We start from the raw sequence: 14,536 nt of genomic DNA, 5'->3' as shown, positions 1-14,536 counted from the left end.
GCTGTGTCCATCCAAAAATCAACCTTAACCGGTAGATTACCATAAAATAAATAATAATATTAAATTTAAAAACTTATTGTTTAAAACTGGATCTTAACCAAGACATTCTCCTCAGCCCAAGAAATTAATTGAGAGTTACACAAATGACTGAACATTTACATACAAAATGAATATTAAATTTGCTGCATTTATCATAGTTTTTAATTCTCAAAAATAGATGTTGTAATATGGAATCATTTAATTGAAAAAATAAATGATAATATTTAAACCTTTTAATTACTCAGCACCTCAGCTCAGAATGAGTTTAATTGTATCAAAAAGAGGCAAAGTGTCATGATATTATTGGTTTTAAACTCAAGATAAAACATTTATTATACCAAATATTATTATACGTGCGTAATTCCAAAAGTGCCCAATCAAACAGAGAAAGCACCAATATTTTAGAAAAAATTGCATTTATTGTCCAACATAATCTGCTTTCAGCTCCATACACTTTTCCCAGTGATGTTCAATAGGTTCAATATACAAGTGTGATTGAAAGTGGGCATAGTAAAAGACTCCTTCCCTTTTCCGCTGATGTTTGAATTCATACAGGTAGTCACCAAAAAATTAATGTTTAATTCTTCCTCATAACAAATATTCATTATTTCATCATGATTGAAAAATAAACTGTTAATTCTTGTGGTCATAAAATTAATGCATGTAGAGAATTCAATTTCATTAGCACAAAATCCACTTTTTCTGGATAATCACATAATTTCTTTTTCATCTAGTCTACATATTTAAATGTAATATGCATTTGATTATGCATACTTCTTTCCCTTATTTTATTCTAACCATAATAATAAAACCAATACAAAGATTATACTTGCATTGTCAATTGTAAAAAAATATGCTGTTTTAACTTGTTCATGGTGATGCTCCAGTCAAAAAAGTAAATACACGAATAAAAAAAAGACTTTACTTGAGCAACAACTTTAAGGCAACAACTCTTCTTAAAAATAACTATTAATAGAAATGCCAGTGGTGATTTAACAGAATAACAAGGGCTGGAACAATTTTATATTGCTTTAGTCACCATTAAATAAGAGGTCATAAATGATTTAAGCATTATTTTAAGGGAAACCTTCAAGTACCGGAGAGTTCCTGCAAACAAGACAGGATCCTGAGGGATAACAGCAATTGCTGATCGCAGTTCAAGAAGTCCAATTTGAGAGATGTCAATGCCATCCACTGTCACTCGCCCAGAATCAAGCTCCACCAACCTCATCATAACTGCTATGAGTGATGTTTTACCTATGAGTTGGACATTGAACATTGGCATTAGACATGACTATTGGAGTGTATTTTCTTAATGAGATTGAATAGCAAACAATTAGTGACTTTTTAAACCTTCTGTTGCCTTATGAATATTATGAGGGATCCAAATCTAAAATCAGATTATTGTTGAAGAATTATGAAATGAATAAAGGCTGCCAAAAATTATGTGGCGGAACATCCCTATTTAATCACTGAAGCGGTTAGTCAAGTGTTGAAAGAGTATTGAATTATAACAAAAGACATTAATCTAAATACTCATTTATGAAATAGAAGGAATTTGAAGTTGTTTGGGGTCATGAGAACAAACTTATAAATGTAAGAAATCTGGGGTCCAATGTATTTGGCTTATAAACTATTTGCATGTACTATGCAAGGAAGCCATACCAAAGATTGCGAACAAAATGAAAAGTATGCAAAAAGTAGTTGAAATGATTAGTGAAGCAGTCTTACCAGCCCCTGTCCTTCCAACAATGCCAATCTTTTCTGCTGGGCGAACCTCCATGCAAATGTCTTTAAGAACAAGAGGTTTACCTGGTCCATATCGAAGGCATACATTTTCCATTTTGATTGAGCCTTGCTCTGGCCAAACTTGAGGTACATATAGAAATCCACCTTCAGCTTCTGTGGGACCCTGAAAGTTTCATTAAAGTATTTTTGCTTCAAGCCCTTATTATTAATGAATAAGTTCAATGTACTGTCTGATTTAGTGTCAGTATTTACATGTAACTATTGCACAATGATTTTCATAGCAAGAGAGCAGGTAATAGTCCTCTTTGATATGTGCACTGGTGAAACTGAATTGATGGTGCTACAAAAATGGCACCTTTTTATTAAAGCAGTTAGCAGGCATGTTCCTTGCTTTAACTGTACATACCACAGTTACACCCCAATACATTCTAGCTTACCTCCATGTACTCCATGATCCTTTCTACAGAAGTAAATCTTGCTTGCATCTCCGATTTTAATCTCATGAAAGTTGATATGAATGCCCCACACTGTAAAGATACAAGATAATAAATTGCCAATAAATTCAACCTCTTTCAAACTATTTGCCCAACTTCCTTACAGTAAATCAATTATCAATTCAACTGCATCCACATTTGTCATTCTGCTCATTCCATCAAAAGAAACAAGAATTGGAAACAAACATGTTTTTCTTTTACAGGATGTTTGCATAATACTTCTTTTAAAAAGTTGAAGGTACAAATTAATCATAATCTTTATTCATCCATGCCATGCCATGGAGATATCATGTGGATGTCAACTAACAGTAAAATGATATTACAAGATGGCAAGCAAGGAAAAAAGGACAACAATACATTTAACATTCAATAGTTTCAAAGTAGAGCCTGAAATGCTCATTAATAGAGTACAGTGGATAGATGTGCAACTGTTTTTCAATGACATTTTTTTAGCCTTATGAAGCTTACTAAGTAGGTGGTACTTTGATAACAGAGACAAAACTCTTGCAATTTTCTACTTAATAAATTAAATACTTGTTGAAAATGGAAAATTGCAAGAGTTTTCACCTTTATCTTTATGGAATAGTTCCACCACATCATGCCCAAATCTATAATTTAAATTTAGCATTATTATTTAAAGAACTGGTACCAGTCACAAAGCGTGTGCTTGAGAATATCCTGGAATCTTTAATGGGGTCTGCCCTACAGCCTCATGAAGGATTCCATCTCCATCTGAAATTATTTAACAGGATCTCACAGCCTCGTGAAGGATTTCAGTCAGGATAGTGTGCGTGTGGCTGTGTGTTGGTCCCTGTCGCGGATTAATATCCCGTGAACCACCACAGAGGGAATTCTGGTCGAGAGGTTGTGGTTGGTCCCTGACATGATTCCCGTTAAACCAACACAACAATTGGTCTGACGAGAGATTGGCAACTAATTTTTACGGCCATTGGAGTTTTCTTCCCCATTCTTATTTTATTAATGGGCATAGTAAGATTAAAAAAGAAGTAAAAAAGAGTCAGAACTCTAAAAGACTGATTATGACCCAAGCTTGATGCCAAAGCTAAAGATACACTTTTGGAAAATTTAAATATATAACAGCTGCAAATTTTTATAAAAACATAATATAAAACAGGACCTTTTCAAACTGCCCAATAAACTTTTCAAGGTCACCATTAGCTGGCTGATTGATAGGTTGAGCATTCGAATAATGGAAATCTTTAGACAGACTGGAATGCCATGCTAGAACATGTGGGAAATTTTCCTTTGTAACTGTTGAATTGATAAATTTTGTTTGAATGAACTCAAAAAATATAATTTGGCTGAGTGTATTCAATGTATGTAGATCAAAGTTTAATTTCATTTCTGTTGCTTCCTAAGGGTTAAAAAAGTATTCAAGGGCATAGTAAGAAAAAAAAGAAGCAAAAAAGAGTCAGAACTCTAAATTATGACCCGCGCTTGATACCAAAGCTAAAGATACACTTTTGGAAAATTAAAATACATAATAGCTGTAAATTTTATTAAAAACTTACAACAAAAATGCATGACAATGCATTTCCAGCTTCAGCAGGTGTGACAGCTCCTCGGGTGAGAACAGCTATTAATGCTGTAACTACAACAGCAACCATCGCCATAATTTCCATTCGAAATGTAAACCAACACATAGCTAAGCGAAACAAAATGTCACCAGAAAGATGCCTGTTGACATGTGCTTCAAATCTATTGAAAAATAATGTGTTATTAGTACACAAGTCTCTTAAATAAGTCCCTCAAACAAGATGAGAATGGCAACATGTGACGAGAATAATTATACAAGCTGTGCACATTTAAGGTATAATATTTACTAAGCAGATACTTCTAATGCATGCAAAAGATTATTCTACTTTTGAGAATATGTGTAAATTCTAAATTACCCATGATAATTCTATAGCATGCCAAATGTTTCTCTCTGTGCCTGCTATTAAAGGAGTTAAAACCCTTGCACTTCATGAATAACACATGGAAGACAGGCAGGAAAGGATGGGTTGAGCATCTTTACTCCCTGTCTCTTATCTTCCTCAAGGGGAATTATGGGCTAGGAATTGAGCTAGGAAGAGGAATGTGCACCAGGCACTATCCAAAGTCAAGTGCAGAAATTAAGTGCAAGTGCAAGTGCAGGCACTATCCAAAGTCCACTTGACTTTGGATAGTGCCTGGTGCACATTCCTCTTCCTAGTTCAGGTGCCCTATTTGATTTTCTCCCCGTTGATGGTCACCTGGTGACCGAAATACCAGTATAGGAGTTCTTCGTAATTATTTTTATTGGCCTTAGGATCTTCTTCCTTGAGATTATTTCTTTAACAGCCAATAGCTCCACATCTTCCATTTTGAGTATGGCCCTCCAGCCTAAGGAACTCAACTTATTACAAACCCTCAGATTCAAATCGCACACAACCACTGCTGATATTCACTTCCTAAAACGTTGCAAGAAACATAACGTATTTCCTAAATTCATGAAAATCACTGCTCCTAGAAACAACCTTAACGCCTCGAAAGCTATCCTCTTAGCGAAAAAACATTGGTTAAACACAGAAATCAAACAAAAATACGCTAAACTTGCACACACCTAAACCCAGACTTATAATCTACACCTGAAGATCACAAAACACTTAAATTTCATACAACTACAGACATTTAATGAAAGACTTCTAAACATGGACACAGTAAACCAACACAGACTGCATAAAAAAACTTAAAACTTCAGTTTAATTGAATTATTTCGGGGACAGCTTTGAGTGGAGTTTAAGTTTTAAATTTCTCATGATTAACACTCTTTGCAGAGTAAGGTAATTTGTTTGATAATTTGTTATTCATATGTTTAAGACAGTCCTGGGTCTTGGACATCCAACAGATAGGAAACCTCCAGCTTCAAACAATGTATATACTATGATGATGAATTCTTGACCTCAGCTCATGATTATTCAAACTAATATTCACACCACACCAGCCATAAATGTATTGACTGTAAACAGTCATAATGTCAGTGGCATAGAGAGGTCAATCAGGTTCTATAAGTGCTGCATTACAGTTGATACTAATTGCATCCATATATTAAGCCTGCTGATGTAGAGATTTTGAAGCTATTCATCTATATTATTTACCATTGATAGGAGTGTTTTTTTATTGGATGAAGCATCATACTTTTGAATGGATTACTGAAGTAATATCTTTACTTTAGTAATACAATGGCTGGTGATATCATCAATTATTTTTCCAGCAAATTTCCTAAGGCAGACTTCTAAAGTGATAGCTTAACAGCAAGAGAGCCACCGCTCTTTTAAAGTTAGTGGTCCATTTATCCTACATGAGAAACTTTTCGTTTCTGAGATTTGGCCTGATTTTGTAGAGAAATTTTTCTAACTAAACAGCTGAATCTACCTCCTTCTTTGAAGGAAGATATGGAGACAATTCCCAAATTTGGTTCCTCTATACGTGAAATCCAAATGTGTGTGATTCACCTATTCCCCCATATCATCCTTCATGAAAACTATTATGTGACTACTGTCCAGAGCTTTCAAACCAAAGGCTTTCTGACTAGCAGCATGTACACCCCATCCTTCTGAAAACACTCCTAATAAACATGGCTGTTAGTTATGAAAGCTGAGTAATTACCATTATAATGTACAGTATTTATGTAATAAAGTAGACTTACTGGACCTCTTCCTCATGGAACTAATTTTGATTTTCTATGAATCAACTAGTATTGGCTCCATATGATGAAGTTGATTTGCATTTCATTCATGGTATCAAACTACACTACATTTTGCGGGAATGTAAACAAAAGTGATGGGGTGTTAATTTTTGTTGAAGGTGATATCTCATAGCGTCCTAAATTTGTCCCATTATTGTTCAGAATTATACCACAAAGTGTTTGCAAATAGTATTAAGACTAAAGGCTAGTATGCACTGGGATTCTTTGTTTGGACTTTTTGTCGCAGATGCTCAGATTCATGTCACAGACTGTTTGCCCCGCAACATTGTTGCTCTGGAAATTGTGTACACATCTAGTTTGGATCAGAGCCATTTCAAATGAAATCAATATTTCAGTGATTGTAGTAGCACTGTACTTCACTCCACGGAGTAGATAAAAAGGGCAACAAAAAGCCACTGCATTGGTGAATGCTTGGTTTATACAAGGATCGGAATAAGCATGGGCACAATCTTCTTGACACTCTTAGATTGGAGGATGAAATAGGATTTAGAAATTTTACTGGAATGAGTGCAGTTGACTTTGAATATCTTCTGGAAATGGTGAGACCACATATTTCAAAAAAGGAGACAAAGTTTAGGGTGGCAGTTTCTGCTACTAACAGGCTTGCAGTCACTCTCCGTTTTTGCAAGTGGAGACTCAAGTACAAGACTCATGTTTACTTTAAATGGTATAGAGATTCACTCTATTTGGGATTCATGTACGTACTGACTTAATGTCGCATGACTTTGTGTAAATAATCCCACTTCGGATGGGGTTCAAAAAATACTTAAACACTACATATAAGATGCAAGATTCATTGTAGCTGAGTATCCCAGATGCTAGAAATGAATTCCAGATGCAGCTTGCGCGACAAAGAGTCCAAAGGAAGAATCCCAATGAGTACTAGCCTTTATAAAATAGTTATTTCATTAAGTATTGTGTGAACATAATTTTATGTTCAGATTTGAACATTAGCATGCCAGTAGCTTCTAATAGCTCCATTATGTTATTTAATATTCTCATCTTTTTCAATCTTCCTTGAGTTAACTTTAAGCCCACCCTTAGTATGTTTACAGCCATAGACTGCTAGAAAAACTAGCATTGCCAAATTTAGAAAAAACGATGTATTGTTAGCCTCTGAAGATCCAATCAGTGAATGATTTTTTATCCATAGAAAAATGTATATGATTTTAAGATGTGTTTTATGCCTGATGTGCTGCCATGCCTTATATGTCCAATGTTCTTCATGAAAAGGTTTATTGTATGCCCATCTTATGACCAATAAGACAATAATGTCGATGAAGATATACAGTCAATGTTTCACCATGTACTTTCATGGGCCCTCTCATTATTCTCTGGAGATATTGAGATGCTATGGCCACTGTTCTTTATCCCTCTGTTTCCTATTCTGACCATGCATGCTTAGATGTTGGAACTATTTTTGGACCATCACTCTTTGGTTTTCCTTCACCCCGCGACTCAAACATGACCTGAGAATGCCCCTCAGAATGACAGTAAAATCATTATCAAATTAAGAATGTCAGTGCCGAAGAAGCCTGGAAATATACAAACAAATCAGCATGGAGCACTGGGGAAGCATTTTACAAAATGCCAACAGAACAAAGCTTGACATGAGAGAGCATAAGAAACTTATTCTTCCATCAATTTAAATATGCACTCAGGAGCCATTGTAAGAAGGATGTACATACGTGAGGAATTCATTCTACCCTATACCTAAACCATTGTAAGGACAATGTTTGGAATGTGGAAAAGCTAAATGCAGCTTTTGGCATTTTGTACCAAAACTACAATTTGTACAGAGTTAAGGTGTGCAAGAAACATATGATAGTTCTTTTAGTAACATCAACAATATTATTCAAATGGAAAGTTGAATAAGTAAACAAAAAGTATCTCTTTAGAGGGTATTAGAGTTTCTTTTTGTGAGATAGAGGGAAAAAATTTCACATAATTTTTCAAAAACTTACATATATATAAAATACTAAAGTCAGAATGTGATGGGAAATTTGGGAGTAAATAATATGCCCTTGATAAAGAGCAGGTCCTGATGCTGACTTGAAATAACATCACTTTTTCATAAATTTATCACTAATAAGCTTTTTAAGAGTCCAGTGATGATGGCCAAGGGAAATTCAGGAGTTTACATTGGGGAAATGAGTATTTTGCATTTGGCATGATTGAAATATCAAAGCAGTGCTGTACATTATTCTGAAACAGGTATTGTTATTTCTGAAGCCTGTTCTCAATTCCCTAAGAATTCACAAAACATCCATAATAGTTTTAAATTCACCATAATTTTCATCTCTCTGCCACCATATATTGAAAAATTCAAAGTGAATTATTACAATGTAGAATTATTCAGTGCCATGAATTAGGTGCCCATCATACCTTTCTTTGAAGACAGTCTGCCGCTCATAAGTGCGTATCAGTGACAATCCAGATACAGTGGAAGAGAGGAAATTAACCACAGGTGACTGCAGAGCACAGGAAATCCTTTTAACCTGAGTTACTGCTTTGTTCATCCATATGTCCATCAGTAGAAACACACCTGCAGATGCATAAATCTGCTGTTATAAACAATCATTCTTTACTAACCTTAAAATATTTGCAATTTACAGTTTCTGAAAATATTCTTAGGAAATTGACATATTTTCTTAAAATAGTATTAAGTGTAATTTATATACTGATTACAAGTTCATATTTAATTTATAACCCTTGATTACTTTATCAAATTAAATTGAGAATAGACCTTTTAAAATTATTCATTGATAATTTATGCAGCAATTGAATTCATATAAATAGATTAAATTTAAAAAAAAATTCAATGGCTGTAATAAGGGAAATTAACTGCATTAAATGAGTTGCATGAATTGCAAGTCCTTAAGTTTTTCAGGGGGGTTTTGCCCTACTTAATCAATCCTTTACATTAGAAAAACATACTGGAAATATGTGAAATCACTGTGGTGAGTTGTGAAGAGTTATCCTTTACCAGAAATAAATACATTTACACAATTACTATGCATGTCCCACACCATATTGGACATATTCATCCTGTGATTATTTATCAGAGAATAAACTGCAGGTAACTTATATGGAAAACAAGAGATGCCTTAATCCCCTCCAAGTGATTATTTATGATGCCATTACCAACTTCCAGGAATGCATTCACACTCAGTCATTCACACCAACCAACACAAGCAATCACAGACATGCACCTCATTAACAAACAACAAGTAGGAAAGAAAAGAGTCAGCCAAAGCCATTGGTCCAGATATATGATGTCAAGTAAAGACATAATCTGATTTAAAAGAAAAAAAAATCCTAACTGAGAAAAATATTATAGCGTGTCTGAATTTCTTAATGATAAAAGATGACATTTATATAGAAAACATAACTAGCCTATGTAAATGTGTCCTATGTCATATCAAAATAGGACATGGCATAAAAAATTGGAATTCCAAAATCATTAATTTAATCATATTGGCATAGATAAATACGTTAAAAATGCATATTTTTCTCAGCTCTATGAATATTTTTTAGAATTCCTATTTTTTATGTTATGTTCGATTTTGATATTTTGCAACAATCCTCAGAAAAATGGATAGTATTATTAATATTAGTCTATCAAATGGTGTGGAAGGCTACTTTGCAGTCCAAATGGACATGTTTGTTCTACTTTATTTGTATTTCTAGACTTCTACTAATGAATTATTTATAAATTATTCTATCTTGGGTACCTGTCAATGATTTCATGTTTCAGTGAGTGTGTGAGATTAAGGAACATTATTACAGTTCTTATATTTATATTATTATAAATAATCATTCACTTGTTAAGGAAGTTTTTGGATAGAGACAAACTCTAGCAATACTTCTTGAACATATAATAATAGTGATTACAAACACACACCATAATAAAACAGGAAAAACTTACCACCTATGAAGAATAATGCAATGGTGAACAATGGGAAGATAACACAAACAAGTATGATTTGTGATAATACCAAAACTAATCCCTGCCAAACTACATCTACAAAATATGGGAAGCGGACATCAACTGAAAAAAAGAGGAAATTATATACCATTAGTTATTAGGAAGCATTGTACTGCAATTAATTTACCTTTAAACAAATCAATGCAAAAGCTCCTCTTGATGAGGTATAACTACAGTTAAGAGAACTCTTACAACAAATTACACTTGGGATAATATATGCATGAGAGTTAATCAAGATTTGTAGATTTATAGAATCACCTTAATTGATTGTGGACTAGGCAAGGAAAAAATATGCCAGGAATCATTTCTAATCATGATAATTTATCTCTAATTCAAATAATGGAAACAATTCTTTCTTTACCAATACAAATTAAGATATTTTTGATAACTTGGTTTACAAGTACAAGATTTGTACTCTTTGCAAAAATGTGTTTGCCAAATTCTATTACTAGCCAATTTAATCAGTCTTATGCATCATTATTTTCATATTGGAATAGAATGAAAATCAATATTTTTGCAAAAATTTTACCAAAATTTCTATTGCAAATAGGCAGTGCAAAATTTTTAATGAAAAATGTTACTAAATGGCTAAATTCAGATAATACTGAAGTGCCATCAGAATCTACCAGGGCAAACTAACATATTTTTATTTAGATAATTTGCTCATGCAGAAAGACCTACAGGAAATCCTACTATTGCAAGTGATCATTCATGGCTGGTTTTCCATAAGGCTTCAGAATTCAAGATGACATTTGCAACAACATGCCTCAGCAGAGAAGGAAAATAATAGTAATAGTATTTAGGGGAGGCGACTGACAGCTGAGGTCATTTGCGCCATAGGGGACGGGTAGGAAAGGATAGAGAGAAACCCGGTGTCGACATTAGCCTACTCTTAACAAAAGGTGCCAAGGGGTCCGCAGCTTTACATCCCATCTGATGGACGGCGTACTCACTCAAAGTGCCCTCCATGAAGCACCTCAAGTAGGGATCGAGATACCTCTGAAAAATATTCAACACCACCAGGATTTGAACCCAAGCCATCTGGGTGGGAAGCCAGTACGATAGCCCCCGCACCGTCTCAATCCCCAGGAAAATAATATCAACATTCATACCTTCATCCATATCTTTTGAGAACAGACTAAGCAACACTCCACTCTCCACTTGATCCAAAACCACAACTGGCTTGCGTAAAACAGCATTTAAAAGTTTGTCATGAAGTCTCCTGGAACCTCGCATTAGAAGGGTTGCTGTTGAAAATGCTTTCAGGAAGCAAGAAAACAAGAGTGCTGCAAGTAATGAGCCATACACAGTCTGGTAGAGCCACAGTTCAGGGTTATCCCCAACAAGACCTGAGTGGCCTTCAGCCATGGTTTCCCTATGAGGGCTGCTCCAGTATCTTAATTCAGGGAGCGAAGCATTATTTTTGTTTTCCAATACAGGTTCACCACCAGGAAGCAGCTGGAACTAATCAAAAAATTACACTAAAACCTGCCCCCTTGTTTTTTAACTGTGTTCAACATTTATTGATAAGATATTACAAAAAATATTAAGTATGCTTATTCTTGAGTTGTGAATGGCCACAATCCACAGTAAATCTGAATTATACTAATATAGAAAGTAAACATATTAAGAAGTGAAATATATCATTTTTGCAGTTGCAAGAAATGTCTGAGTATTGTGATGTAAAAAAGGAAATGATATAAACCACTGATATCCAGAAAGTGCTTCATAAAAAGTTTGACCTATCCCTGCAACACCAAATGCCACAAATTTGACCTTGAATTTCTGTTAGCTTAGGGTTCCTCGCATTCAATAAATGCATTACCTGCAGCTGGTATATCATTCTCACACATTATTGACGCATATAAATATGTGTATATCCTCCTTAATTTTATAGAATAGCCTTACCACGGCAATGAATAACTCAGCATGCATACATGTCATTGTGACTAAAACTCTGCAGTTGCAATGGGTGAAATTATGACTCACTTTCTCTATATCCATCATTGAAACTTTAATTTTAGAAGTTTCCTAAGATATAGTAATAACTTTAAATAAAATCCCTATACTCAAGCACACAACTATACATTTCTAGTCCTTATTTTCCACTAAGTGGGTACTACTTCTGGAAATTCAATGAGACACTCAAGTTAAACATCTCTAAAAGTTAAGTAATCCCGATGGGATTTCTCCATAGTCTTTTAAAGTAGGATTTTATTGTAAATTAATAAAAAACACAATGAGATGAATTTGGAAAGGATAAGCTCGAGTGTTTATTATGAGCAATACCATTCCACAAGATGACCAGGTGCAAGTCTACATCAATCTACTTGGATGAAGAGAGAGAAATAAATATATACTTACATTGTTTCCATTTCCAGCATCCAGCCATATTTGCAGCCAAATTGAATTAAATAGACGTGTGATTGAAAATAAAACCATGGCAGATGCTGATATGATGGAGATACAGTAACCACCACACATTTTAAGGTATTTCCAGGATGGCTTTTTGACTGCCTTTGGTGCATTGTTTTCTTTGATCACATGCTGAACAAAATTCAAATCAATGGGATGATCTTCAGTAGCTAATGATTCTTTCATTTCTGTTCAACAAAATTGGAGAAAAAATATTTATATTTCAGATTATCCATTGTCATAATAATATAAAATCATAAAATTTAACCCCTCAGTGCAGTTCTCAGTATGTGATACATCGCAGTCGGCAGACCTTATCCGGGGATCAATGCACGCCATATGCCCTACTCCACTCCCTCGGATTTGGATTTTTTTCTGCAGCTCCATAGAGTTTTTGGAATAAATATGGCTGCCCCAGGCCTCTAATATAATGAGTCTCCTTAATCATTCTGTTTTGGCTGCATGAAAAGGCACTCTTTGAGGAAGATAAATCTATCAAGTCCGTCGTTATGAGATAAGCGAGTTCTTTGCATTTATGCTTTGTCCTCGGGTTCTGTTTGAATTTATTACTTGATATGATCACCCTATCTAATTTCTCTGGAACCATTTGTGTATCATTCTTGCTTTTTGTTTTGCCATAACAGTTGCAGGGGCAAAAGGCCTCACCACCATTTATAGCCTCAGTGGTTAAATTTATTTCTTGAGAAAGAGAAGTAAAAAAGCCTTGCATAGCACCCCTGTAATTGATTCCAAAAGGGATTAGCTGTTATCAAGTGAAGATAATTCAGACAATTTAGTTGAACACCTCGATGGTGAAAAAGAAGTGAGTATTGGATGTGACAGTACAAGTTCAACTGGGGAAGATTGGTAGAGAGGCACTTCATTGAAAAGATATACGGCTGACCAGGAAGAAGTCCAGGTCTCAAATAAGATGTCAGGTGCCCTCCACACAAGGAAAAAGCAGGGAGACAGTGTACTGGTGCCCCGACTGCAATGCAGGCCTCTAGTTTGAGGATTGTTTAAAATTATATCACAAAAAACTGAACTTTTAGAATGGAGGTTTGAAATTTAAAGGCAAATAAAGAAGTGGAAATATAAAATGTCAAGTGAGTAAAATTTTTACTAAATAGAATGAGCAGTTAAGCATATGATAATTTACATTTTTTCACTTTCACATTCACATTTTTTAATTTTAAAATAAATATTTAAAAAGATATAAATTATTTTCATCAATCCTGCAACACTGAAAGATTTAAAAAAATTAAATACCACGAGTGGGGCCCAAGCATTTAAATATCTATACTGGCTTGAGGGGTTAAAAGTAATCTCTACCTTGTCAAAAAGATATTTAAAAATAAATCAATTAAATATCACCTTGACAAAACATCACCTAACATAATAATCAATTAACTAAGGAGTTCACTTGTTCTTTGAATTAATTTTAAATTGCAATGATGTGGAGAAACCCAGTTCTCTTCTTGAATGTACGAGACAAAAAGCTCTTGTATATTGTTAGTTTTCACAGGAGTTTGATAATTTCAGTTGTTTCTCCCCCAGAATCTTATTTCTATTTATTACAATAGCCTAAGCTACTGTAATAAATAAGAATAAAACTCATCAATGCTCATGAGTCTAAAAGGTACATGTAAAGGTGTTTAGTCTGCAAAACTGTTTTGTTTCCACATTGATTCCAAACTGACATGAAATGTACATATACATTGCCATTATTTGTACAAATTATCAAAAACAGTCTACTATCTTAGAAGGCTCAAGGCTATATTCCCAATGATTATTTCCATTTTATGAATTTTTTGTTTTTCAGAGCAGATTAATCTATGGAAATTCAGAATGAAGTAATGGTAATGATACATGAAATGTTACAGAAAAAAGTTGTACGTATTTTGGCTCATGAAAAATGTGGCAGTTCATGCTTTCTCCTCTCAATGATGTAGTGGATTTCACTCCTCATTTGTTTGTGCGATTAAGAGGTGTGCCACAAGGTGCCACCCTAGGCACAACCCGCAAGGAGGCATCTTGACCCACATGGGAGCAGCCACGTCTCTACCCCAGCTGAGCGTTCATCCTTCATGTGCACAATGT

The 14,536-nt window shown here is 34.4% G+C and overlaps 1 protein-coding gene across 1 annotated transcript in view; it reads right to left on the bottom strand.

Moving 5' to 3' along the window:
• LOC139692244 (ATP-binding cassette sub-family C member 12-like) overlaps positions 1-14,536 on the bottom strand; it is a 37,073-nt gene that overhangs the window by 11,243 nt on the left and 11,294 nt on the right. Inside the window, exons 9-16 of the mRNA XM_071590316.1 lie at positions 12,386-12,624; positions 11,134-11,485; positions 9,962-10,084; positions 8,419-8,578; positions 3,815-4,001; positions 2,226-2,315; positions 1,771-1,951; positions 1,137-1,296 (exon numbers count right to left, since the gene is read on the bottom strand). Coding sequence (XP_071446417.1) covers positions 1,137-1,296; positions 1,771-1,951; positions 2,226-2,315; positions 3,815-4,001; positions 8,419-8,578; positions 9,962-10,084; positions 11,134-11,485; positions 12,386-12,624 — 1,492 coding nt within the window. The remainder of the gene's footprint in view (positions 1-1,136; positions 1,297-1,770; positions 1,952-2,225; positions 2,316-3,814; positions 4,002-8,418; positions 8,579-9,961; positions 10,085-11,133; positions 11,486-12,385; positions 12,625-14,536) is intronic.

This window comes from Hetaerina americana, unplaced genomic scaffold (genome assembly GCF_022747635.1).
Source record: "Hetaerina americana unplaced genomic scaffold, ioHetAmer1.1.p SCAF_4, whole genome shotgun sequence".
Lineage (NCBI taxonomy): Eukaryota > Metazoa > Arthropoda > Insecta > Odonata > Calopterygidae > Hetaerina > Hetaerina americana.
This window is presented reverse-complemented; position numbering and strand designations above follow the sequence as displayed.